The sequence below is a fragment of the Pezoporus flaviventris genome, unplaced genomic scaffold (genome assembly GCF_033815535.1).
Source record: "Pezoporus flaviventris isolate CSIRO_AGI_PZ_B2104156 unplaced genomic scaffold, CSIRO_AGI_Pfla_v1 ptg000031l, whole genome shotgun sequence".
Lineage (NCBI taxonomy): Eukaryota > Metazoa > Chordata > Aves > Psittaciformes > Psittacidae > Pezoporus > Pezoporus flaviventris.
The window spans coordinates 9,380,700-9,405,105 of NW_026892579.1; the positions used below are offsets into that span (position 1 = coordinate 9,380,700).

At 44.6% G+C, this 24,406-nt stretch overlaps 1 protein-coding gene and 1 long non-coding RNA gene across 5 annotated transcripts in view; one reads left to right on the forward strand and one right to left on the reverse strand.

Moving 5' to 3' along the window:
• Positions 1-26: 26 nt before the first annotated feature.
• Positions 27-8,148, forward strand: LOC133272734 (uncharacterized). The gene is made up of 4 exons (XR_009744533.1): positions 27-1,324; positions 3,939-4,090; positions 4,207-4,425; positions 6,804-8,148. It is a non-coding gene; the product is annotated as an uncharacterized LOC133272734 (long non-coding RNA).
• Positions 3,121-24,406, reverse strand: part of PRDM1 (PR/SET domain 1) — a 105,139-nt gene continuing 83,853 nt past the window's right edge. For 3 of the 4 annotated variants that reach the window (XM_061460175.1, XM_061460176.1, XM_061460174.1), the window contains 5 exons: positions 17,625-17,744; positions 14,218-14,470; positions 5,320-6,428; positions 4,868-4,996; positions 3,121-4,470 (listed from right to left, as the gene is read on the reverse strand). In XM_061460175.1, the coding sequence (XP_061316159.1) occupies positions 3,895-4,470; positions 4,868-4,996; positions 5,320-6,428; positions 14,218-14,470; positions 17,625-17,744 (2,187 nt within the window). In that variant the 3' untranslated portion in view covers positions 3,121-3,894. Of the gene's footprint in view, positions 4,471-4,867; positions 4,997-5,319; positions 6,429-14,217; positions 14,471-15,875; positions 16,371-17,624; positions 17,745-24,406 lie in introns of those variants that run through there. The other variant, XM_061460177.1, reaches the window with a different exon arrangement.

Sequence of the window (24,406 nt, forward strand, 5' to 3'; positions counted from 1 at the left end):
AGGTACACATCGAGCCCATCTGCTGGGGGTGCACGGCCTTGCAGGGCTGCACTTCATGGCGGCATCCAAAAGGAGAAGCTTTCCTGCCCTGCACCTTGCTGAGGCTGTTAGGGTTAGCTGACCTGGTGGTGCTGTTGCCACGGCTGAAACCTGCTGTATTTCTGGTTGCAGCACATGCCCTCAGTGGCTTCCAGCGGTTGGGGGCTGCCAGAAACCCAGGCAGCAGCTGCCGTGCTCGGCCCTGCGAGGCTGTGATCTATAACGTGCATTGTCTTTTTATGTAATGTGTTTTATTAAACATCTTCTAAAGCTTACAAGTGTCCCCAGGACATAACTCTCCAGCACAACGCAATGCTCTGCCAAGAAATGAAGCATGATTTATGGTGGTAACGGTTATCCTCTGCTTTTCTTAAAAAACATTATTACAGCAATAGCTCTGTCGAGTACAGGACTGTAACATGCTGCATTTGGCACGTTTATGACAACAGTGCTCTGGTTTTCTTAACTCCACAGCTCGGAGCTGGCAGTATGTCAAATTCTTGAGACAGATGTTTAAATGAATTTCTTAAGAGGACAGTGAAATACTTCTAAAACATCATACGGCGCTGAGTGTCTCAATATGAGCAGCAACATTATTTCTTTAGCGTGCAGGTAGGGCAGGGCAGCACATGGCCTCTCTGGTTTCAATCTCACAGTAAATAATGGAAGTAGCAAATGTTGAATTAGCTTTCTGGGCATCCCAGCCTGCTGTAACTTTCTGGTCAAGGTGGGGGAATGAACGGGTGCCTGATCTGCTGGATATCATTCACATTCGCGTATCCTTTGTGAGCAGTGAAAACAGATCCCCATTTGTTTTGAATGCAGTTCCCACCATGTCGATACAGGACTAAGTGGTCTCACGCTGACATTGCGACTGTGTCATTGTGGTCCCAGTGGTTAGGGTTTCAGACCAGAAATGACAATCATTTGGGAAAATGTAAATGAGAACCCTGCTCGCATCTCTGCGAGGCACAGAGCAGTCGAGAATTTCCATCAAAACACTGAAAATTCTTGGGGTTTAAAAAATTAATCATCCCATTTTGTTTTTTTAGGTACTGGCTAAGGCGAGGAGAGTGCTGTAGTTAACAAAGCCAGGGTGTTCGGCTCTGGCACGGCTGCTCGCAGCTTTCCAGCACGGAAAACCAGGAACCCACAAAGGCAGAAGTCGGCATTGTCGGAGACATCATCGCCCTCGGCACAGAGTGTGTTTGCGGCTGGGAGGGGAGGGCGCCCCACAACGAGGCTCCGCAGGCATGCTCTCGGATTGAAGACAAGGGAAGCATTGGTAAAGCAATGAACACTTATATTTAATTTACATTTGACAATTTGCACATAAATAATGATGTAAACCAATACGTAAACATAGGATAGTTTGTTGTCCTAGCAAAGTAAAAAGCTGTTAACTTTGGTCAGAGTCTTTCTTAAGAGAGACAAAAAAAAAACCAAACCCCAAAACACTGTTGATTGTTGCTACATTCACATGTAAAACATCTAAGGGAAGGGGGAAACAGTAAAGAGAAGTAACAATTCTTAAAGCTGACGCATATAAATTCTTGTAAAATTTGTATCAAATACAAGAAAGCACTACAGGCAAATAATAGGAAAAGTGTGTGTCCAGTGACAGAGTAGTGATACTTTGGTTTATCCTACAAGTAAGTACTATATTTATGAACTATTGCTACATTTAAAAGATGTCAGCCTCACAATTTGCAGGAGTGGAAATGTAATGAACTGTAGGTAGTCCTTCAAAAGCTGTGTGGAGAGACTTGTATTTTGGGATTGTCTGGTTTTAAACTGAAGGCATTAAAAGGAATTTTGCTGATAAAAACCAGCGAGTCCTGGATTGCTGCAGTGGGCTACTTTAACATTCGTAAGAATATAACCCGGCAAAAAGGTACAGATAGCAGGAGGTGTGCAATAATGCTACTTACAGTTATGCAAGTTAACTGGGCAACTTGTTCATGGCAGGGTAAAACAAGATGAGGGGTTCATCCCACTGGAATTCCATCCTGCCCTGCACCACACACAGGTCCTATTTGGCTTCTGTTCAGGTTCTTCTAGCTACGTTCTCTGGCTCTGTTTGGTCAGTGACCACCCACCTCCTTCCCTGCTGTACCTGCTGCTGGGAGAGCAGGGGAGTGATGGGGGACCCCTGTCCTGCAAACAGGGTCGTTCCTACTGTGACACCATGTGTGGGTGACATTGCTCGGGTAAGGTGTTTGCAAGCTGGGGCTGCACCCGGAGTAAACGCCTTAATACAACCTTCTCCTGGGTTTGAGGTCATTTGTAACATGCAAAACCGGATAACATCTGATTTTCACGCTTAGATGAAAAATAGGTTTTATTACATGGTTTGGCTCACAACTTAAGTGGTATAAATATATATACATATACATATATAGTATAGTGGTATAAATATATCTATAAATATACATGTATCTTTGCTACACCTCAAACGTCATCTTTGGGCTTAGCAAAACAAAAAGATAAAAGGACGCGTATTCTATCTTTCCCTGTGCACATTTTGGTTTCTTCTCTAAAGTAGCAAAGCATTTAGATAAAACAGCATTGTCTGCACCACTGGACACAAGCACTGAGGTAATTGTTGTTCAACAACTTTGCAATGCCCTTTTCTTCTTTAATTAAATTAATCACAAAATGTACAAATACTGAGAAAAATCTGAATCATACATGAAGGAAGGAGAAAAATGTATGTGCCAGGAAAGGACTTTGTTCCCCACTTCTACCCAGACAAAGTGGGAGAGGAAAATACAAGTAAAACTGAACCCCTTCTTTCCCAGGGAATCTGACCATTTTTTTTATATATATATATTTTTTAATCCCTGGAAGGCTCTGGCCAAATGAAAACAAAAATAAAAGAGAAGAAACAAGTCTGACAAACCCCTCCTTTTAGGCAGAATATTAAGAATATTTGTCTGTTTGCTTTTAAACTGCTTTTGGAAAAGGAAGAGTGTAGGTGGGATTGTTGGAAGAGCCACTTGAAGCTCATGCATTCCTTTGGTCATCAAGTTACACGACAATGTAAATGTGGGGCTAAATGACGACACAACAATGTGGCGCTAAAGCTGTGTCCTAAAAACCTGTGGGATCACTGTCCATGGCAGGTGGGTGTTTGCTGTGCCACATCTGCTCCCCGGACAGCTGCAGGGAGAAGAACCTCTCTCCTATCCTCAGAGAGCCAGGGGCAGCACTTTCGTCCCTGCTTGCTCCTACTCTGGGTTGGTTCTTTTTTTGTTTCCCATTCCAATTCCCAGCGGGGTGATTTGCACATAAAAGTAGACAGTGTTTTTTTCAAACCAACAGATCTAGGATTCTGCATGTCTAATGTCCAACTTTGGCAACAGGAAAAACCACATTTGTTTAAAAGACATCGGTACATAAAACACATTTACGGAAACCCCAATCTTAGGTTCTTGAAACAGATGTGCAGGAAAAAAAAAAAAAGTATCTACAAAGAATGGCCATAAAACAAAAATTAAAAACATTTAAAGTAAAAATTACAATGAATTTTCCAGTCATTGTAAACATTTTCCTAATTATTGCTTTTAGAACGATTAATTGCATAATAAATTATGAAGTACTATTATTGAAAAAATAATTACGGATAGATGATTGTCTCTTAATAACTGGCGAGGCAATGCACAGTCCTTTGCCCCTTTTTATGCCCTGAGAAAACAGTAACTTTGGAGTTCCTTGTTTCAGTGGGAGAGAGTAGAGAAACTACTGTAAGCCAAGATTGCTTTGCAGCATTGAAACTATGTACAAGCAACTGCTACAGGCACCCTGACTTGCCAAGTCATAAATTAAAAAAAGAAATCACTTTGCCGAAAAGTCTTAAGGGTCCATTGGTTCAACTGTTTCTTGCTTGACCTTTACAGGTAACAGAGGTAGTGGGTGACCGTGAGGCAACTTCATAATTGACATATCTGACGACTCGTAAAGGTTGCATCCTGAGGAGATAAGTCCATTTCCCAGGTTCCTCTGTAGAGACACTTTCAGATTAGCTCCTTCCATTTCCCGCCTGAGCATGGTCAGTATATCCTTTTCCACGATAGATGTTAAGTCGATACTGTCCTCCACTTCTTCCAACTTGTCGGCATTGTCACTGATGTCAAACTTCTCTATCTCCTCGTTGATTCGATTCAGCTCCTCCATGGACAGGCCAGAGGCAGGGGCGACAGGGCAGTTGCCCTTCAGGTGGACCTGGAGGCTGCAGAGGTGAATGTAGCTCTTGTGGCAGTGGATGCATTTATGGGGACGTTCCCGGGTGTGAAGACGCTTGTGCAGCTTCAGGTGCACAAACTGGGTGAATTTGGCTGGGCAGAGCTTGCACTGGTAAGGCTTCTCTCCAGAGTGGAGCCGCAGGTGGGTTTTGAGATTGCTGGTGCTGCTGAAACGCTTGTGACAAACCTAATGTGGGGGGTTGGCAGAGAAACAGTGAATGAGTGGGAGGGGATTTTATGGTTTAAACCACAGACACCTAGGAGGAGACGGCAGGATGAAGCAGAAGCTTTTTATATATTTTATATATTTTCATGCTTTCTCACAAAGGGGAAAAAAATCCCCACCTTTTGTATTTTATTGCTGAGCAGCATTTTGAGCATGGCCGATGGCAAAACTGTATCAGGCAGATGTTGCTCTAGCAGGCTAAGGGCAACCCTGCCGTCTCCCAGGTGCTGCTGCACCAGGGCTGGAAGTGGCTGTGATACAGACTCCATCCTTGAGCAGCCAAGGGTTGGTCACAGAGCCCTCCCTGCATGCTGCCCAGCCATCCCTTTGGGAACATTATCTCTGTGGTGTTACGTACCTGACACTCGTGGGGTTTTTCTCCTGTGTGTACCAGATAGTGCTTCTGGAGGTGAGCCAGCTGTGTGAAGCCTTTATTGCAAGTCTGGCATTTAAATGGTCTCTCTCCGCTGTGCACTCGGAGGTGCACCTAGGGAGAAACAAAGCAATTAGCAGTTTGCAGTCTTCAGTACTGTAACAAAAGTATTTTCAGGTGTTTCCCTCAGTTAGCAGAAGACTCCCATTGCCAAAACACAATGTTATCTAGTTAATTAGGTGGTGTGGGTATTAAAACACTGTCTTTACAGCCATGGTTTCTTGCTGGCGGTACCATATTAAGCCCAGACTGATACACAGCCTAACTGATACACAGCCTAACAAGCATGGGAGGTCCATCCCTGCTTTTGCTAGATATCCTACAGGGATAAATCAGAGCCTTCCAAGAAGGCTTGTGTTTCATCTTCCGCTGCCTACCTTCAGATTGGAGAGCTGGCCAAAGGTCTTCGAGCAAACGTTGCATTCGTACTTGATCTTTCCGTTCTGCTTCTTCAGTGGGTATGGGAGGGTTTTGTAACCGGTCACATTCCTCTTACTTTTAATGAGATTCATGGCTTCTTCACCACCGGTGGCAGCCAACACCACTGAGGTAGGTTTAGGTTGCATTATGTGTTCTGAACTGGCTGCTGTACCAGCTGTGGGTGACCCGCTGGTAGGGCTGCATGGCTTGTCCTTCATGCTGGCAGCAGCGCCCGTGACAGAGAAGGCACTGTTAGGTGCTGGTATGAGGAAGTCTCTCGAATGATCAGGCTGCAGCAATCGACGGCCTCCTTCACTGGGCAATGAACTGGGGAGTGTGGTGGGGTTCAGCATATGGTGGGAAAGGCTACCTCCACTGAGCAGGTTGCCATAGAGAGGGTACATCCTTGGGAAGAGATTGAAATTGTTGATGCCATTGATATTGTTCAAAGCGCTCAGGTTATTACAGCTCATATTGAATGGAGGTATCAGGAATTTGGGGTAGTGGGGGTTATAGGACGGTAGAAAGGCAGGTGGGAGGTGGCCAGGGGGTGCATATCCAGGATAAGACCCCAATCCTTCCGAGCCATATGATCCATTCAAGTAAGAGTACGGCTCTCTGTGCTCTTGGGAAGTGGGCGCCAGGGGCGAAACCGTGACCCCTGGACTGCTGTGAGGGCTTGAACTTTTTAAGCTTTGGTCTGGGCTGCTCCTCCCAGAAGGACTCGGTGTAGTGGATGTCTGGATGGGTGAGTGAGTAATGTAGCTGGGTCTGTCCATCCCGTATGCTAAGGAAGCTTTCAGATAGTCTTCTGGAACATGAGGTCGGATTGGGTAGACAACTCGAGGGAAGAAACACCTCTCTGGGCTATAGTTCTTATGCAAATCATCCAAGTCTTTTTCTGGGGTAACTGGTGAAATGTTGGTCTGGAAGAAATCTTTTCCTTTTGGAGGACTGGATTCCATTTTCAGGATTTCTTTCACACTGTGCTCCTTCTTTGGGATGCTTTTCTGATAGAGCTCGTCTTTATCAGCACTGTGCTGCTTTGGATTAACGCTGGTTTGTGCTGAAATATAAAGACGAGATAATAATTATTTAGATATGCCACTGTTGTTATCTCTTTTCAAAACAGAATCTAACTCCCACAAGTTTTGTGGGGAGGAAGAGCCACTCTCAGAGATGAGGAACCATTTCACTCACCAAAAAAACTGATTTCTGTGTGAAGAAATGCCTGCTGGTAGTAAGTGCTGATAAACAGCATTGTTAATTTAAGGGATACCAGCCAGTACATACAGATCTGGATGACGATTCATTTGCAGAATGCTAGTCTCCACTTTACAAACTGATTTCACCTTTCTTTCCCCTTAAATTTGACTAATTGAACATCCGTTTAGGCAGTATTTCTAATAAATGTGGTAACAAGCATTTGTTCACAATACAGGTTCAACAGAAGGACTTTGCAGAACATAAGCTCCTAGAAATGTTCCTCAGTAAAATAACAAGGCATGACAAATCGGCTTTTGCCAAACCGCAGCAGTCACTTCACCAGCCAGTTCAATTACTTACAGTACCGAAAAAACCATGGCTGGCTGGGATGAAAGCTGCCTTCAAAGAGAAGGTATTCTCCATCAGTAAACAGATCATTACTCATTAAATATACTGCTTAGGAATATCTACAACAAAGCAGACTATTTACTGCAGATTTCTGTGGCATTCGGTCTATGCAAAGCTCCTCTGCTTACAGCTGCACTTTATAAAAAAAACTGCTGAAGCAAAGCAAAAGGAAGCAAGAGCAGTTGGCTCCAGCTTAAGCTGAAACGTACTTTAAAGAAAAAAAAAAGGAAAAAGAAATATTTATTTAGAAGGAAATAGAAGCTAGCATCCATTTGGCTCAGTTCAGCACATACACTGTTTATTTGTATTCAAAGGCTCGACCTTGTTATCTGGACATAATATAATCTGAAGAGTGTACTGAAAGATGTCTTCAATAGAAAAAGAAGTATGCTTTTATCTCATCTCCCACAGTTAATAGTTATATAATCACAAAATGATGTCTTGTAAGATATTTTATTACAGGGCAAAAACTACAAGAAGGTTTCATATTCATGCTTACTTATGTGCAAAGTTTTCCATCAGGAGGTACAAGTCAATGCCGCTAAGTATGCAACTTGAAAGTATCGCAGCCCTGCAGCCAAGTTTCTGCTTCTGTGCCTGACTGATCTTACTTCACTAACTGAGGTGAGAAACTCTTATTTCTGATCTTTGGAGGACCAGCTGAACCCAGTGAGGAAGATGGGAACAGGCAATGACCACACCACTTTCAACACTGATTCTTTGCTTGACTATTCACTACCCTGATGGAATCTATCATTTGGCAACATTACCCTATAAGGCAAAGAAATGGCCATTTATAAAATGTACCCAAAAAAACCCAGCTGCTTTCAAAGCATGCTCTTTCTCACAGCAACCCATTTGTACAGTAGCATCCTTCTTGAAATGCTGCTAGACTAGCAGCAAGAAAATTTAGTTTTGACATGTGGGCAGTTTGTGTATTTCCAAGTTGCAATGAAATGCTACTGAACATGGTTATGTTCAATAATATATTTAGGATAAAACATAGGGTGTGTTGCAATGCAAGCACATACGCATGTAAGTGTGCAGAGAGGTTCCCAATGTCTTCTTTTGATGTTACAGCTTAATGCAAGGCTGTTTCAGAAATAAATTAATAGTATGTTGTGTTGAATGGCATTAAAAATCATCTCCTTTCTTCGATAGTTTTCTCTGTACTTGTGGACTGGTAACTCATTTTCTGAACGTCTACCCGGATTTTGGGGTGTAACATAGACAATATGTTACACTCACTAGATTCAAGAAGCTCCACAAGGGCACTTTGCATATTATCTATATCTTCTTATCAGCAAACATTCCCGGTGATGCTATCAGCACTGGGAAGTATGGAGACAGGGAAGTACTGAAAGCTGGGTGGGGGTGGGAAGTAGGACTTGTGAAGCCTCGCAGAAGAGAAAATAAATAAATACCATGTTATCAGGACCGCATCAGTTTCTCAGTGGGGTCTGTCAAGCAGGAAGTTCAAATTGACAGTTTTCTCTCTTAAAGAAAAAAGCTCCAGGGGGAGGGGAAGAGGAGGAAGTGCTGGCGCTGCTGGAAAAGTGATAGAGAAACCAGGACTGCTCCAGCGGGAGGAACGCTCCTGCTGTCACCAGGTTAAACCTCAGGGTGGGGATGTAAGTGCCTTACACGCCGGAGCAAGCCCATGAGTGACAGAAAGGAAGCTGAGAATGTAACTTTGTGCAACAGGCCCATGTCCCCACATGACAGACTAAAGGTAATTGCTCTTTCCTTCCCTTCAAAGTGTTCCCAGTAAAGCCCTCCCTCCTACTAATTTCCATGTGCAGAGAGCACTTGCAACGTTTAAAGATTATTTTTCAAGTCTAACTGTGACTGCTTTCTTCAGTTTGCTATCTTTGGTCTGTAATTGCTCCTTGGCTTTTTCCCCTATTACCTGAGCACAATGAACCCTTGAAAACACCAGAGATATCAAAACATAAACAAGTGTGTCAGCACTGTGTAAAATAAGAGAAGGTAATGTTGAGGGCCAAGGAGAGGTTCTTATGTTTTATACTGAACATGGATTTAAACCAGGGCTGAGACTGATTGAGAGGTTTACAACCTTTCTCATTGCTCTTAAAGGAGCCATATACTTCAAAGTTAAAGAGATGTATTTCTTATAAATGGATTTTTGTTTTAAAACTTGTGATTTCAGATTTCAGTTCTTACCCATCACGTCTTCCTCTCACTCTTGAAACGCATTTCTCCCTCCCACCCCCCATACACATATATACACACTAAATATAGGCACATACTCTTCCAAGATCTGTCTTTTTTCTGTGGTTGGCAGGACACACAGAAAAGAGGTTCATGACAAAACAAGAACAGTGCAGCTGCATTTCTAAGTTACTGATCTGAGGAGAGAGAGAGGAAAAAAGAAAGAAAAAACCCAGATGTGCCTCTTTAAGGAGCCTGATCCACTTCTAACCAAGGTCAACAGATTATTTGCTCAGACCTGAGATTAGTTAGCGTGCGCAAGAGGCAAAGGAACAAAACTCATGTTACTTTTAAGTATTAGTAAGACTTGAGTGGAGGGGCTGCCTGGAGTCACTCCAATGTGGGTGTTCCAGCTACACCCTGCTGCATAGCTGTAGGCTTTGCTCTCATTTCTTGTGCTCTGAGCTGTAGCCTGAGAGAGACTTCAGAAAAACAATAATGTTTTCTTCTAAAACCCCGAAAAACGGTTGTAGGCAGGCAGTAATCTCAATAGTAATTTCAGGAGTGAGATGGTACCGAACACTTTGGAAGGTGGAGATTAATTACGCCGATTCACATTTTCGGTCTAAATTAAGCACCAATTTTACTAGTAGAAAGAGAACCTCGAAGTTGTGAAGCAGGCAAAACAAAAAGTGTTCCCACTCAAAATGAGAACAGAGACCAACATTCAGAAGCATATAATCTGATCATCTGTTTTCTGAATGTGTCCAAGGCAGGGTAACATGCCTTTGAAAACATTCTGCCCTGAGAAGGTCTTTGAGGGAGCCTTCGAATAATCCTCAGTATTAAGCCAAATTCAGCTCCCAAATTCTGGGTTTGTGAAGACAACTTTTCATATCATTTCAAAAAAATTTTCCTGAGCCCTTTTGAAGAGTCCAGGAGGCACTTTTTTAAGCAAGTGCAGGTATTTCCTCTCAACCCAAACAGAAAGGCTTCAAAACCTGAAAGTGAAACTGCCCATAAACAAAAGGGAAAGCAAGTGGCAGAGTTTAGCTAATGGCCAGCGTGTCAGGGCCAGCAGGAAAAAGAAAAGAATAAATCACATTTAAAAACAAGCATTGAAAAGTTCATCTGCACAGAATCCAAAAGGTTTTAAATAATTTTAGATTAAATTTAACCTTTAAATTCAACCTTGTTAAACCTGTTAGTGAAACAGAAAGATTGCCAAATGTTTCGCAAATATGCAAACTGCATTCCCCCAACTCAAACTCTTTTCCTGAAGCTTGACCAGAAGATGTCACCTGCCCATACTTGACTGAGGAGACAAACACGACATGAGCAGCAGGAAATTGCATCATGTGATTGCAACAGGTGAACATTATTATCAAATAGTCACCACCTGAGTCAACGTGTTTGGAGGGATTTATTTATTTATTTTAAACTGTTACCCTCTCCACCTTCCATCCCAAAATAATCCTCCTACGATGAGGTAAGAATGAAATGCTGAACTATGTGGGACTTGCAAAGCAAATTTCCTCGGTCTGTTTGCTAGCCCAAAAATAAAATATCACAGACTAAAATACAATCTGAGGGCCCAGCTGAATGAGGTTAAGCAGCACATTTAACAAACAAACTACCAAAATCTGATTTCTTGGCCAGCAGAATACAGGAATCTTGTGCCATCGCACTTAAAACCATTTACTGGACAAGGGCACCATCTGAGGGTGACATCTCAAATCTTGATAAACAACTGTCATCATAGAAAGCATCAGTGGCCTCAAAACACGCAGGAAGGGGATGGAGATTATTTAAAGCAAGACCGAGTCTCCACTGCTGGGATAATGTGGAGTCTTGCCTCTACCACTATTGTGCAACTCCTTGCATGCACTTCAACATCCACTCCAAGTTACGTAGCTCCACTCAGATCTAATCATGGCTGTGAAGGTAGGTGTGTGCTTCAGCGTCTGAAGGACTGGGTCAAAGGCCCCACTTCAAGAAAACACAGAGGACAGGCTTAAACCCATAACTAAGTACATGCCTAATTGCTGTCTTGAATCTGGATGCTTTCCTTCTACAGCACAAATGAACTAACGCTGGAGAAGTTTCCTTTAATTTGAAAGTTTGCTGGTACAGAGGCAAGTAGATGTTATGTGTGGATGTGTAAATATACTTATGCTCTAAAGTGGTAGTTCTCTCATTTTTGAGGCCACTAATTACAGGAAATAAAGCCAGAGAAATTCTCTGATACATTCTTCCCTGGAGGCCCATCCCGCTCGGGTGCTTAAAGAGGAGCTGAGGTGCTGAACTCCAAGACCGTGATCCCCAACCCCCTGAGGCACCTAAAGCAGCTACCTATATTTTAAGTTGTCAAGACTGGAAGCTCTCCGTAGGTGTGTGTGTCCCAGGTGGCCTCTCCTGTGCTGGGCTGGGCAACCAGCCAAGGCACAGCTCTTCTGAAGCCTCCCGCGGGCACCGGCGTGCTCTGCACACCCTAGACACAGCGAAGGGAGGGAAGGAGCGGCCATGGGATGGCAGTGCTGCTACCCCATGTGTCCCGGCAGGAGGAAGCCCTCACTTCAGCCTGTGGTGGGACCCCCCTGTGACTTTCTTTCCCTCAGAGGGTGCCAAAGACAGCAGCCAGGGGCTGGGAGAGGCGGTAGTGCTTGCCTGCTCCTCTGAGGGAAGCCACGCCATTTTAAACACAGAATTGTTAATGATCCATTTGACTGGAGAGGGCTTTCCTGACTTTCTAGCAGGCGGGAGGAGGTGAGCGGCGGGAGGAGGTGAGCGGCGGGAGGAGGTGAGCGGCGGGAGGCCCCCCCCCCCCAAGCAAGACTGTGTTAAGATATTCTGATGGGGCAAAGCCCCATTTCTGCAGCAGGTGCAGGATGTCAGTGATTCTGCGCTTTATTCATAGATGAACGCAGTCTGAGGGCATCTTGGCCAGGCTTACAAGAGAAAGAGAGGCTGGAGAGGCAGCAGGATGATCACTAATTTTAGGTTTAAATAGAAGAAGTAGCCTGAGAGGAAGGGGAAGAAGAAAACTGAACAGTGCTGACATTCACTTTAAACTCATCTAGTTCCAGTACTAATGCTGGAAAAGCCATCCCTGCTTCCACTGTTGCTGCAGGGCCTTCAGCAAATAAGCATCTTTGTGAGACCTCTGGACTTTTTTCTGTACTTTTCAAGAAAAGTACTTTAGAAAACCTCAGTCCTTAAGGTTCCTGTAGGGTTTCTGGCCCAGCTGCAGGCTTTAAGCCTGAATGCGTTTGTGACAAAGATAAAGGGGAAAGATGTAGAAAGTCATAACTTTTTCTCATTTCTCTGAACTGCTGTTTTCTTTTGGTGGAGGGGGGTTAACCTAGTATTTCTAAGTGGTTTAAACAGAATTATCTTCTAAAAGAAGAAGGAATATTTCCATCTCAGCATCTGGAAAGACTGCTCTTTTGAATGTTAAAGCTGAGCTCCACAACTGTTGCTCAAGATCCTGTCTCTAGACCCATGCATAGAACCTGCTTTTACTACAATGGATCATTCTACTCATGTTCAGACACCCCTAGTTTTGACCTGAGTAAAAGTAACCATGGAACTAGTTGACACTTTACAAATACATTCCTCACTACTTCTGCAAGGCAACCTGAGATGCCAGCAGATGCAGGAAACAGAGGCTGCATTTGTGTTTCCTCCTAGCTAGTGGCCAAATGTATCTGGCTGGATCTTTGCAAACTCCTCATCCACAAAAATCCTTAATGCTGTTGTGTCATCCCACCTGCAAGTCCCAGTGAAAAGCCAACAGTTCATCAGATCAGAAAATAAAACCACCCAGCGAGTTGACACATGTGCAAAGATGACAGAATTAGTGAGATATTTGTTGAACAGGGAATATAGCAGCACAGGACATCCTCTCCCTCGCTTCCCTCTGCCACTAAGAGAAAGCACATTTTCTTCTGTAATTTGCAGGGAAAGACCAAAAACTGGTGAAAGGAGGATGACAGCCATGGAGAACATATGTACTCTTGATTAACGTGAATGTGTGACATCATTTTCATGATGCGGGGTTATATTTTAACTCTAATGATCCCCAAAGTAACACTGCTTTTTTATAACCCATTATTTGTTGCCAAAAATCAGCAAATAGTTCTTTTTACAAAAAAAAAAAAAAAAAAAAAAGAAACCAAAAAACCTGCTAGCAACCTTTCCTTCAAATCTCAGTGTAGGTGCTGGCCAAAGGACAAAAGAATGCTCTTCTCTATCTCAGCACAGCTAGCAGGAGGGGATGCAGCCTAAGAGTCGAGTGAGAAGTCAGCAAAAATCATTCCCTCTCCTCAAGGGGCTCTGGGTGAGGTGCTAGGCAGTGATTAAGCTGGAAGTGACTGAGTAAAGTGCTGAGGCTGGAAATGGTCAGAAACCACAGCAGAACAGAGAGATAAACTCCTGGAAATACCTTTTCTCCTTGCTACCAGTGCTATTACTTTTGAACAGAAAATGAAAGCTGTGATACACAGCCAAGAAATGGGGACGAGCTTACAGAACAAGTAAGCAGATGAGAAGACCATAGGAGCTTTGCTCCTGTAAGATAAGCGTAAATGCAAGGCTCAGGGAGCACTATGCAGTAAACGTATTTTGTCAGACACCTAGACAGAGTCATGGCACATGGCCATTTCCTTGTCCAGTGAGGGCGGCCCTTTGAGAGCATGACTGGACAGGCTTTAGTATATGCTATCAAAGCAGACTTTTGCTCAACATTATGAGATCTGGACCTGGAAGGCCTGAGAGTGAACCAACATCTATAATTCTGAAGGCAGAGGACAGTTGTCAGTCCAGAATTTCATCGGATAAGACTCAGTTTGTAAACCAGTAACTGTTCATATTTTTTATAATGTTTACATTTGAATGGGCTCAGGTAACTCATTCTGTTTTGTTGGGTTTTTTAATTCCCCTTTTCCACTCTGAGCTACCTACTGTGACACAACAGATGATGCAGCTGTGTAATTATACAACTTATTATTAGATCATATAAGCAGAAGAGACATTACTAGCATTCCTTGTTTATGCTGTAATCCACTTACTGAGGTTCATCATTGTCAGCTCTCTGGAGGAGGGATAGTGCAGCCTCTCTGCAAAGTCTCTGCAATACCACACAAGCAGCTCTTGGTTGGCAGGGATGGGCTTGATGGTGTAGAAGTAGATGTTCATTCCATTCTGACAAGCAGCCAAGTTCTGTTCCTGAACAGAGTAGCCAGGGTTTACATAACGCATCCAGTTGCTCTTGTCCTCATTAAATCCATCAATAAAGTGGTGAAGCTCACCACTTGAATATATCTGAAACAGAGAGGAAGTGCTTATGAATATATACACGCACAACACGCAGCATGTGTGCAGAGTCCAGAGGAGAGAAGTGATAAGCTTTTTTCTTTTTTTTAATGAGCAGATTTTACTGAAATAAGACTCAAACTAGGTTCCCCCCTTTCCAGCTATGATATCCGCTGTGTTAGGAACAGAAATGCTTATTTGAAGGTAAGTTGACAGTCACCTTTTCCATTTCTGCTTAGTCCGTGTCTCTCCTAGTATGGACAAATCAGACCCAAAATCTGAAATACAGACTACTCTCCCCACGGGAACAGTCTACCTGCCTGTGTGAATAGTCTACCTCAGAGTCCTTTTCCTGGTGCTAGGATCAACAAGTGGGTGATGCTGATGACTGCAGGTCTGAGTGCATACTTGCATTAATGCTTTGAGTCACCTGCATTTAAGACAGACTGGCTGTGCTATGTCAGAGTCTTTCTCGCCTTTTTCTATGGCCTCTGTACTTGCAGTTTCCTACCACCTCCACCCAAAGGTTTAAACGAAGCAAACATCCTCCACCCCCCCACCCCCGAGTCCTAAAGCAATGCTTGCTCATAGTTGGACTGTAACCCTTTTGTGGAAAGGCTGGGCGAGGCAAAGATGAACTTCACCTGCCATAACTTAATGAAGACCTGGAGAGGAGCTAGCCGATGAGAAGTCACTTTTTCTATCGAGGGACATGTTCTGTCTTGTTCACAGACGGGAAAGGAAACATGAATTTAGAAACTGCTCAGTGACTTGGGGGGTAAGAAGTCCCAGTCACTGACAGAAGCTACTGCTTCTTAACGGGCTAAGAATAAAACAAAAAATTAAATCAATAAAAATCCAGGGGAGGTATTTGTTAAAGACACATCCCTTATTCTTGGGAGGAACTAGCTCCGTGCTGGATAAAATGGGGTTCCTGGGTTTTGCAAAACAGATGACTGGGCAAAAGCCAGACCTTGAAGCAGGAGCAGCTTGCACCAGCGACCAACCTCGATTAGCAGGAAATGCTTTTCCAAAGGGGAGATAGAGCTTATCTCAGGGGGTAAGCACTCCATAGGTGTTCCTGCCTTTGTGTTCACACCACTGTCTTTCGCACCTACCTGGCCGGGCAGCGCACCCTGAAAGCGCCCCCCGGCCAGCTGGGACCCCTCCTCCTCTCCCTAAGATTGCCACCAGCGGAGAGGGGCGAGGAGGCAGCCTGGCCCTTTAAAGGGGCAGTAAACACCAGAATCACTTTCTTTAAGAGTAACTTCCTGTAAACTGAGAAGGGGGAAATACATGTGGCCTCATCAAAGCAGCCTGCGAGAGATCTTGCGGTGCGTTTGTTATGAGAAAATGGAAGGGAGCCGGGTGAGTTGCGCTGCATCAAGAGGAGCCTTTGGGTTTCTCTGCTCACCCCGGCTCGCAAACTTCCAGGAACACAGGGCTCCGGCACTTGCTGCCTGCTGCTGCTTCCCAAACCGGCCCTGCACCTGTCCCACGACAGGGCCACGGATGCTGCCGGTCACTGTGCTCCGGCTGCGGGGCAGTAGCAACCCACTGGACTCCCACCTATTCTGGGGAAGTCCAGACCAGATGTGCTGAGTCATGGCGCAGTTCCCAGAAGTGACGAACGCGTAAGGCTCAGGCTGCGTTCCCCCCGCACGCAGCAGATGTTCCTGCCTCTGCCAGCAAGCCCAGGATGCCTTTAATAACATGTGGGAAGTTATCTCCCACAATTTCCTTTGCATATGCAAGCCTGTGTCAGACCCCTAGGAAGAAATTCATTTTCAATGCAGCAGCATGTCTTGAACGAATCAAGGGATTAAACAGGGAATTTAACGATGCTTAGATAGCTCCTAGGATATTATTTCTGAGGATCCCTTTGCTTTAAGGCTTAAAATCACATCATGAGAATGATGTCATCTTTCTCACTGCAGTATATGAATGAAGTCCTGCAAGAGGGTTAAGCAGCCCCTCTTCCCAATGTTTGCTGTCTTGTTAGCAACTGGCAGGGCTAGGACCAGTGTACCAATCTGTTCCTAGGCTAGACACAAGCTCCCAAAAAAATCTGGCTGAAAGAAACATTCTGTAGCCTTATGATTGTGAAAACAGTTGCCGGCTTTGTAAAAATCCTCATGCAAATAACTGCCTGTGCAATGCTGTATTACACTGCGTGAAGACGATCTGAGAAAACCAAAATGATTCAATTAGGTAGGAAGAAAGGGCTGGTGCTTGCCCTGGGTTTCACCTGGATATGAGGTTGGGATATTACTAAGGCAGGCAGGCACCTGGGCACAGAGGCTTGGATATATTCCAAAATCCACTGACTTAGACACAACCTAAATAGCTAGAAGACAGCAAAATAAATCTATGAAAGGAGATGGGGCTGAAGGAATGTTCTCTCACAATTAATAATGGCTCTGTAAAGGAAACTGAGGATTACATCAACTGATATCCTGGAAACATATTCCCGAGCACAGACTTCCCAAATCAAAACTAATTGGCTGGTGCTCCTCTCCAGCTTATACTACAGAGTACAAATAAGGCATCACCTCTAGTGCTTGTCTGCCATTAATGGATTTTTCCCTTCACTAAGATATGTGGGCTGTTCTTTTAACACTTTCTGAAGTGGACTAGAGAAGCTTATGACTTGAACGAAACATGATGAAGATGACCACCCCTGTGTTATAGCAGTTCTATCCAAAACCCATGAAAAAATGTCACAAAAGGTGTAATTCCAGAGCAAAAGATTATGCAGTACTTTCACAGCTTCTGCACAGCTAGAAAAATCAAGGACACATGACATCTGCATAAACAAGAGTGACTTTCCACTGTGGAAAAATGCAAAATAACCTGCCCCTACAACAAGCATCAGAACTGTTTCTTTACACAACCAAGCACCAATACGTTTCAGAAGACATTGCTGGGAAGGGCTATGCATCTCCTCTCCTCTCTCCACCCACACTGCCCTTATATCCAAGGCAGCCAGGCTTTTGCTCCACTCAGTTCACTACTGTCACTGGCTGCGTTCGTGCCTGGCAGCGTACAGAGGTTGCCCCCTGCATTCACACAGGTCTGCAGCAGGAAGTGGCCCAGCTTTTCAGCTGTACTCATTCAGTGAGCTGCTTACTGCAATAACATGGGGCTGTTTTTTCCTGCTTACCCGCCAAAAGTATTTTCTGTTTGCATTCTTGGGAACTGTATCGCTGGTGTAGATCTCTCCTACAAGGGGTCCAAAGCGTGTTCCTTTTGGGATGTACTCTTTGCTTATAACTCCGGTGACCTATAAGAAGAGTGGCACAGGATCAGTCCATCATCATCAGAAATCAAAAGGTCTTCCTTTCTCTCCTCTGTCCCCCACTCTTAACAAGGTAAAGCAACCTGACACGAGAAATTTTTAGTGACAGGTCAGCAAACCAGAAATAAAGTACCAAGTGTTGGATATGATACAACCATCTCTGTTAGATACCAGAATCTCACTGAGACATAGGGAAGACAAACACCACCTGAAAAATGTGTTTTGTGGAAATACACTGACAAGAAGAAACAGTAAAGTGAAATATACAGAGACTGTCAAATTTCTTCACAAGTTATTTCTTCTATCAAAAGCAAACCCCAAAAGTCCAGTTCCAGCAAACAAAAATATTCAATAGCTATCAATCACTTCACTGCCACAGAGCTCACTTTTTTAATAAGTTAGGAACTGGAATGACTGCTCCTCCAGATCAAAATGAAACCTTCCCCCACCCCCACCTTCTCTGCTCTATACTCGTCCTTATGGCTAAAAGGAGAACAAACAAAGACAACCTACAATTCTCTCACCAGCATACAGCCGCATAGAAAACAGTATGAAATGGTTTTGGGACATGTACTCACAGATCACCCTCTTTTATGAAAAGGGAGGCAGCAGTTCCAGTAACATATGTCAAGTGGGTTTGGTCAGAGGCGTAAGGGTTTTGATGAAAATGCTCCACTATGCTAGGTCTAAGAAATACACTCTAGTTGTTCAGCTTCCTTCTTGACAGTAATTACACCAAAAAAAGTCACTGACCACAAATCAGGAAGCAATTCATCATTATTCAGAAGACCGTGCCTTGGAGTAACCCTTCGCAAAACACTGCTGAGTTATTGGTTTTGTTTCTCTGTTGCTCACCAATCTTCTTAAATTTAATGTAGCAGAACAATGTTAGAAAACCAACAATTCTGTCAACCAAAAACCCCAAGCCTTGGCAAAACTGATCTTGCTGTTCAAATAGTGGAAAAAAGAGAAGGTAAAAAGCCCATTAATTTGGTATTACAGGCAAACTTTCATGGCAAAATGTATTAACTGTATCCCCTTCACACGTCTTGCCACTTGTCTTTTTGCTCGCCAGGATTTCAGAACAAGACAGAACAACAGAAACACCGAAAGTTGGGATTACTTCAGTCTGCAGCCTGCAAGGAATCAATGCTTTTACCAAAGCAGATTAGCACTCATCAGTTCCTGCAGATAGCTCACTTCAGTGAGCATTTCTCTTCTTTGCAACAGTCCTTCACAGCAAAGCATGGTAAAGACCCTGGACTTTGTAAAATTAGCTAAGCCTTGTGATTTTCGCAGGCTACATTTTCTTCTGTTCTATCACCCTTGGTGTGAGAGAGGGAGAGAGACAGACAGGGAAACACTTGCCTGTGTATTGGTCAAGATTAAAACCCCCAGTAAACAACTAACACCTAGCATAATTTCACTGTTGTAAATGCCCAAATATAGGGGACAAATAACAGCCCTGGACTCAAGGAGGTAATCCACCCGGAAACAGATTCCTGGGTGTGAGTGGTGGCTGTTTGCACTTGTCTGTGTTTCAACATGTGTTTCAGCATACTACAAAAAAAAAATTAAACATCAACAGTAGAGGCAGTTAAATGCTCCATTGATCTGTGCATCTGGACTGAAGAGAGAGAAAAGGGACTTCCAGAAATTTTCCTACACCTACCACAAGCTGAAACAAGCTCAGTGGCTCAGTTTTATTTTTGTCTTGCTCGTACATTTCTCATAGAGAGCTGAAAAAGGCAGATGTTCTTCTCATCTTCCCTATATATCTTCATTTACATCCATCTGCCCTCTCAAGGAGAGTTCACAACCAAGCTACAGCACACCCCACCAGTTTTACTGCATGATAGCTCCAGTTTTTTTCATGGTTTTAAAATATCTTGGCTTAATTAAAGTGACTTTAATGATTCTCAGAATGTCTAGAAATTGCTCCTTGAACTAGTCAACTTGAAACAGTCACTGAACTGGTGTCTGTGACACAGTAGATACTTTTTGATATCCACCTTACATGCAGTATTGGCTTCTTCCCCAGTGCAGCTGAATATGAGGACGATTTCGCACCCTGTACCCATCAGAAGGTTATTTTGGCAGAGGATGTTCTGCACATCCATATGTGCCAACACTGAAGTTCTGCAAAACCAGACTAAAACTGTCCGGATGCCTTTTAACTGATGCTGGCTTTCTAGTCAGCAACTCTTGGTCTCTGGTGTGCCCCCACAAGCTCAGTGGCCGTGGTTGAGGAGGGGTACCCACCAGGAGAGGAGTGCCAGCAGTGCCAGGACAGACTGCCGGCAGACCTCTTCTCTCCCCACCCCCCCCACACCCGCTCCCAGCCTAAAGAGGCTCTCGCCTTGCCACAGTTTAGGAGGGGCGGCTTAACAAGAGGCCACCGCGTACAGAGCTGCCGACGGTTTGTAGGCAAAAAAAAAGCAAAGGAATTCCACATCCACAGCAGAGGGGAAGCCGTCTCCCGACTGCCGAGAAGCTGTCGCAGAGAGGCATTTCAGACTTGTGTCCACCAGGTGTCCTTCAGCACACTGCTGTCTCTCGGCGATGAGACCTTCCGAAACAGCCTCGTGGCAGGGAACCACAGGGGAGCATGACCTGAGCTCGTTCCCCACAAATAAATGCCTACTGCCCTTGCGCAGCCTTCTGGGGTTGAACCACGCTGTAAGGGTGCAACGCGGTATTTCCAGAATAATTTCCTCTCTACCAGACACTCCCCGCTCCCTTCAAAGCTCCAACTTCCAACACTCCTGCAAACGCGCCGCTACCATCTATTTCCTTTCAATAAAACAGCTTTTCTAGCACTGAGTCAAAGGCGAGCCTGCAGCCGCAAGGCCGGCTCCCGGTGCTGCGGGCAGCCCAGGCTCCTGCCGAACCCGCGCTGAGCTGACTGACCGTGCCCTCGGCCCGAGCGGGACAGGAGCTGGCTGGCGAGCGGGGACAGCTGTAACCTGGAGGCGCGGCGGCGGCGCCCGGCCGGGCTGGCGCGGAGAGCCCGCGGACAGGAGCAACCCGGGACGGGGGCGGCCGCCCTGGAACTGACCAGGGTCCTAATGCGGCGCCGGGGGCCGGGCACCGGCACGGGCACGCCAGAAGTCCGCAGGGCCCCTCCGCAGAGCGCAGCCCGCCCGATCGGCAGCACCGGGGCAGGGGACTGGTGGGCTCCGGTTCCAAATTCGTTGTTTAAAAGGCGCTTGGAAAGACCAACACTCCTACATCTGCCTCGGGAGAGAGCACTGGAAATAAGCAGCGACCCCTGTCCATTCTGCAAAGGGAGGGTATTTTGCAATGGGAGCGCTAAGCTGCTTTGAAAGAAAACACTGAGCAAACTCTTACTGGCTTCAGTAAAATAACAGTATTCTCCAAACACAAATAGGGAAGGCCACTATGTGTCCTGGAATAACACCGATTTATTTATATATATTGGTTTAACTACTCGTTCTACAGTTACATAAACCTGCATAAATTTTACCCTTTCCTTCAGTGACCAGTTTTCTGAAAGAGGAGCCATGAAGCACATTTTCACCCTGCTTCCTCACATATAAAAGAAATAAAAGCAGTACGGGAGAGCAAGTGTCTGAGGTCAGTGAGGCACACCTCACAACAGCTGAAAATCACTGCTTTCGTCAAGATCACTGACTAAGGGTCCCTCTCTAAGAAATGGCCTTAGAGGAATCCAGCAAGTAATAGGTTTGCTGATAAACGTTTCTCTCCGTCAAGCTCACAGAGCAGGATGAGGCACTAGAAATATCCAAGACAGCAGAATAACTGGCACGTTATTATCAAGAAAGGCTGTTTGGGCTTTAAAAAATGAGACCAAAGGGAAAAAATACTGAAAAAAAAGTTTTTAACAGTCTGCATGAAAAAGATCATTCACATATGGCCTTCTAGAGTGTGAGTTTGGCACCTCATTTCATCATTTTTTGTCAGTCGCTAAAACTACAGGAAAGGATAAATAGTTCACACATAGAAATAAATAAATGACTTCATGTAAATCTAGCAGGCTAAAATGTTACGAGCAGTAGTAATTCATTTTTTAAAATGCTGACACATGCTGTGAACTCATAATGAAAAATGTGTCCTTCAGAAAAATCCCCGATCAAGATCCAAGAATAAACAAGAGCATGACGTGTCATGGACACACTTGCAAATTCAGTAAGCCTTTACAGAAGAGCTACTCGCTTCACAAAGCATGCAAGGAAAAGAAACACAAAAAGTAACCCTCCCAAAACAACAGCGGCTGTACTTCCTCCCTCCTCAGCAGGCACGCAGTACTTTTCCTACTCCAAGTGGAGATATAATACTAATCATGACAGCACCAGGATTTCATGATCTAATCATGACAGTATTAGCATTTCACAAGCCATGTATTATGTATGTTTTTGTCAATAAACTGACTCAGCATTTAAAACTCTCAACCAGATGAAGCCACAGCTCTCCCCAAAGTTAGCAATGAAGACAGCTCACATCTGAAACCCACTGGCAAGCACGCACACATGCATGCAACCCCCAAAGTCTTACCTCATCCTTTCACAAGTGAAAAAACCCACCCTATCGAGCTGTCAGGACTCCAGTGGTTCTCATGAATCTCATTAAAACCAGAATCAGGCTTTCTTGCTGATCCCACAAACACATGATGCTCAAGAGCAACATGCGCCCAGTCCCGACCCCACTGAACAAAATCAAACTTGGGAGGCAGACAGAAAAGAATGTTTCTTGTCAGAAGTTGCTAGAATGCAAGTGGATTGTGCCATTTACAACTATTCCATCCTGCAAACAAGTGACCTGTCTGTCCATTCCCAGGACCATAGCTTGCACAGGAGATGGGGAAAAAAAAGGATCGGATTGGCCCTTTCTTTCAGAGCTACCTTAGAAATAGTCAGGGTTCAAAAGTTCCTACTGCTCCTTACGGTAGGTACTATTCAGTGCAAATAAAAGACCGGGGGGAACTTCGGAGAACAAAAGGAGGATGTCCTATATGCAGACTCCCACTAGCAGGGAGCTGCACGGGTCACATTTTACAAGCAAGAACCAGGAATCTTTCAACGACTTCTCTCTCCCCCTACCTCTTCATACAGTGATGGCAGCAATCCTCTTACTGTGATTCACTGACCTGAGCTACACTGTAAGGAAATTACACTTCGGTGTTTCCAAACACGGCACTGGGAATTTTGAAAGCTCCTTGGCCATCTTGTACACTGGCCCCAGGACTCATTGGGGGCAGAGATAGAGCAAGGCAGCCTGAGTGGCCAGTCAGTCACCAGCCGGCAGCCAAGGATCTGCCTGAGCTGTCACGCTGCAAGTTCATCCTTCAACCAAAAATCCTGCTGTGTCACACAGTGGAGCCGCAGCTTTATCCCCCAGCCCCACCAAAGCAAGACCTATGTAATGATAACACAAACCAAGGGTTTGCACTTCTTTTTTCTAGAGGATGTCCTTTTTCTGCCAAAGTTCTGCAGGGCAGGGCAGGGCAGGGCAGATGGGAAGAGAAGGAGTGATTTTAAGGAGAATTCAGCTTTAACCTCTTACTTAACCTACTAAGCACTGTATTGGCACTGCCAAGCTAAATTCCACGGTGCCAACACCCTCCAGCTGGGGGTCTGGCCCTATTTCTGTATGCAGGATTAAACAAGTACCTGCTCTGGTAGGAAATATTTGATAGACACAGATGAGTGTACCTCTTCTTTTCAGCTCTGTGGTCAGTGTGTTTAGCCAAAGTAGAAGCACAGGTAATAGCTGCTATACCACAAGTCTCAGCACAAGGAGAAATGAAGGGTTGTCCCTTGGGTTATTACCCTGCTGAACATCACACCTAGCTATAATAGCTACTCTATATGAAAGAGTAAACACAAAACCAAATTGCTCATCCGGGCTCATTTCTTTCCAGCCCTTCTGAAACAGCAACAAAGAATGTACCCACTCCAGGGACAGGGATAGGACAGACTTGCACGGCTAGCTACCACTGAAGATACTGTCCCAGATAAACAGAAGTTAATTTAAGCTATGGCCACCCTTCTGTCAAGCTTGCTACAGTTCCACCATCACTTCCTTAACTGACATGCTGCAGTTTTTAAGAATTTAGTAAGTCAGGAATACAGCAAGCTCATGAAAAGAATAAAGCCATTTCATAACCAAAGAGAAAACAAAAAGAAATAATTAAACACATTTCCAGGATTATTTTTTTTTTCTCTTCCCCCTCTACTTTTTTTAAGGCTATTTATTGGACAACTGAGGCACTTTAATCTCTGAGCCAGAGGCAATGAATGGTCCTGGCAAACAGCAGTCTAGAAATTGGCACAGAGAACTACCCCACAGTTTAAATATGCTTATTCAGATGCCGTTCAAACTGTGTGAAAATTTAACTGTTTGCGAATTGGTATAGAACCAGTTTCAGGGATAAGGCTAGCTGCCACTTCCAGTGTAAATTTTGTATGACAGATGACCAGCTCAGTTCCTCATAGGAGTTATGAGGGTCCCATCTTAAAAGCCAGCGGGCGGCATTTGTTGCTCATGGTGGGGTGTGCGTGTGTATGCGTGTTTTAAAAAATGGAAGCCAGGGTGAGCACACACTTTCCAAAGTGCTGTGATTTGGCTTGTCTGAGTCCAACCTTCCCCAGAGCATTGCCGCTTAC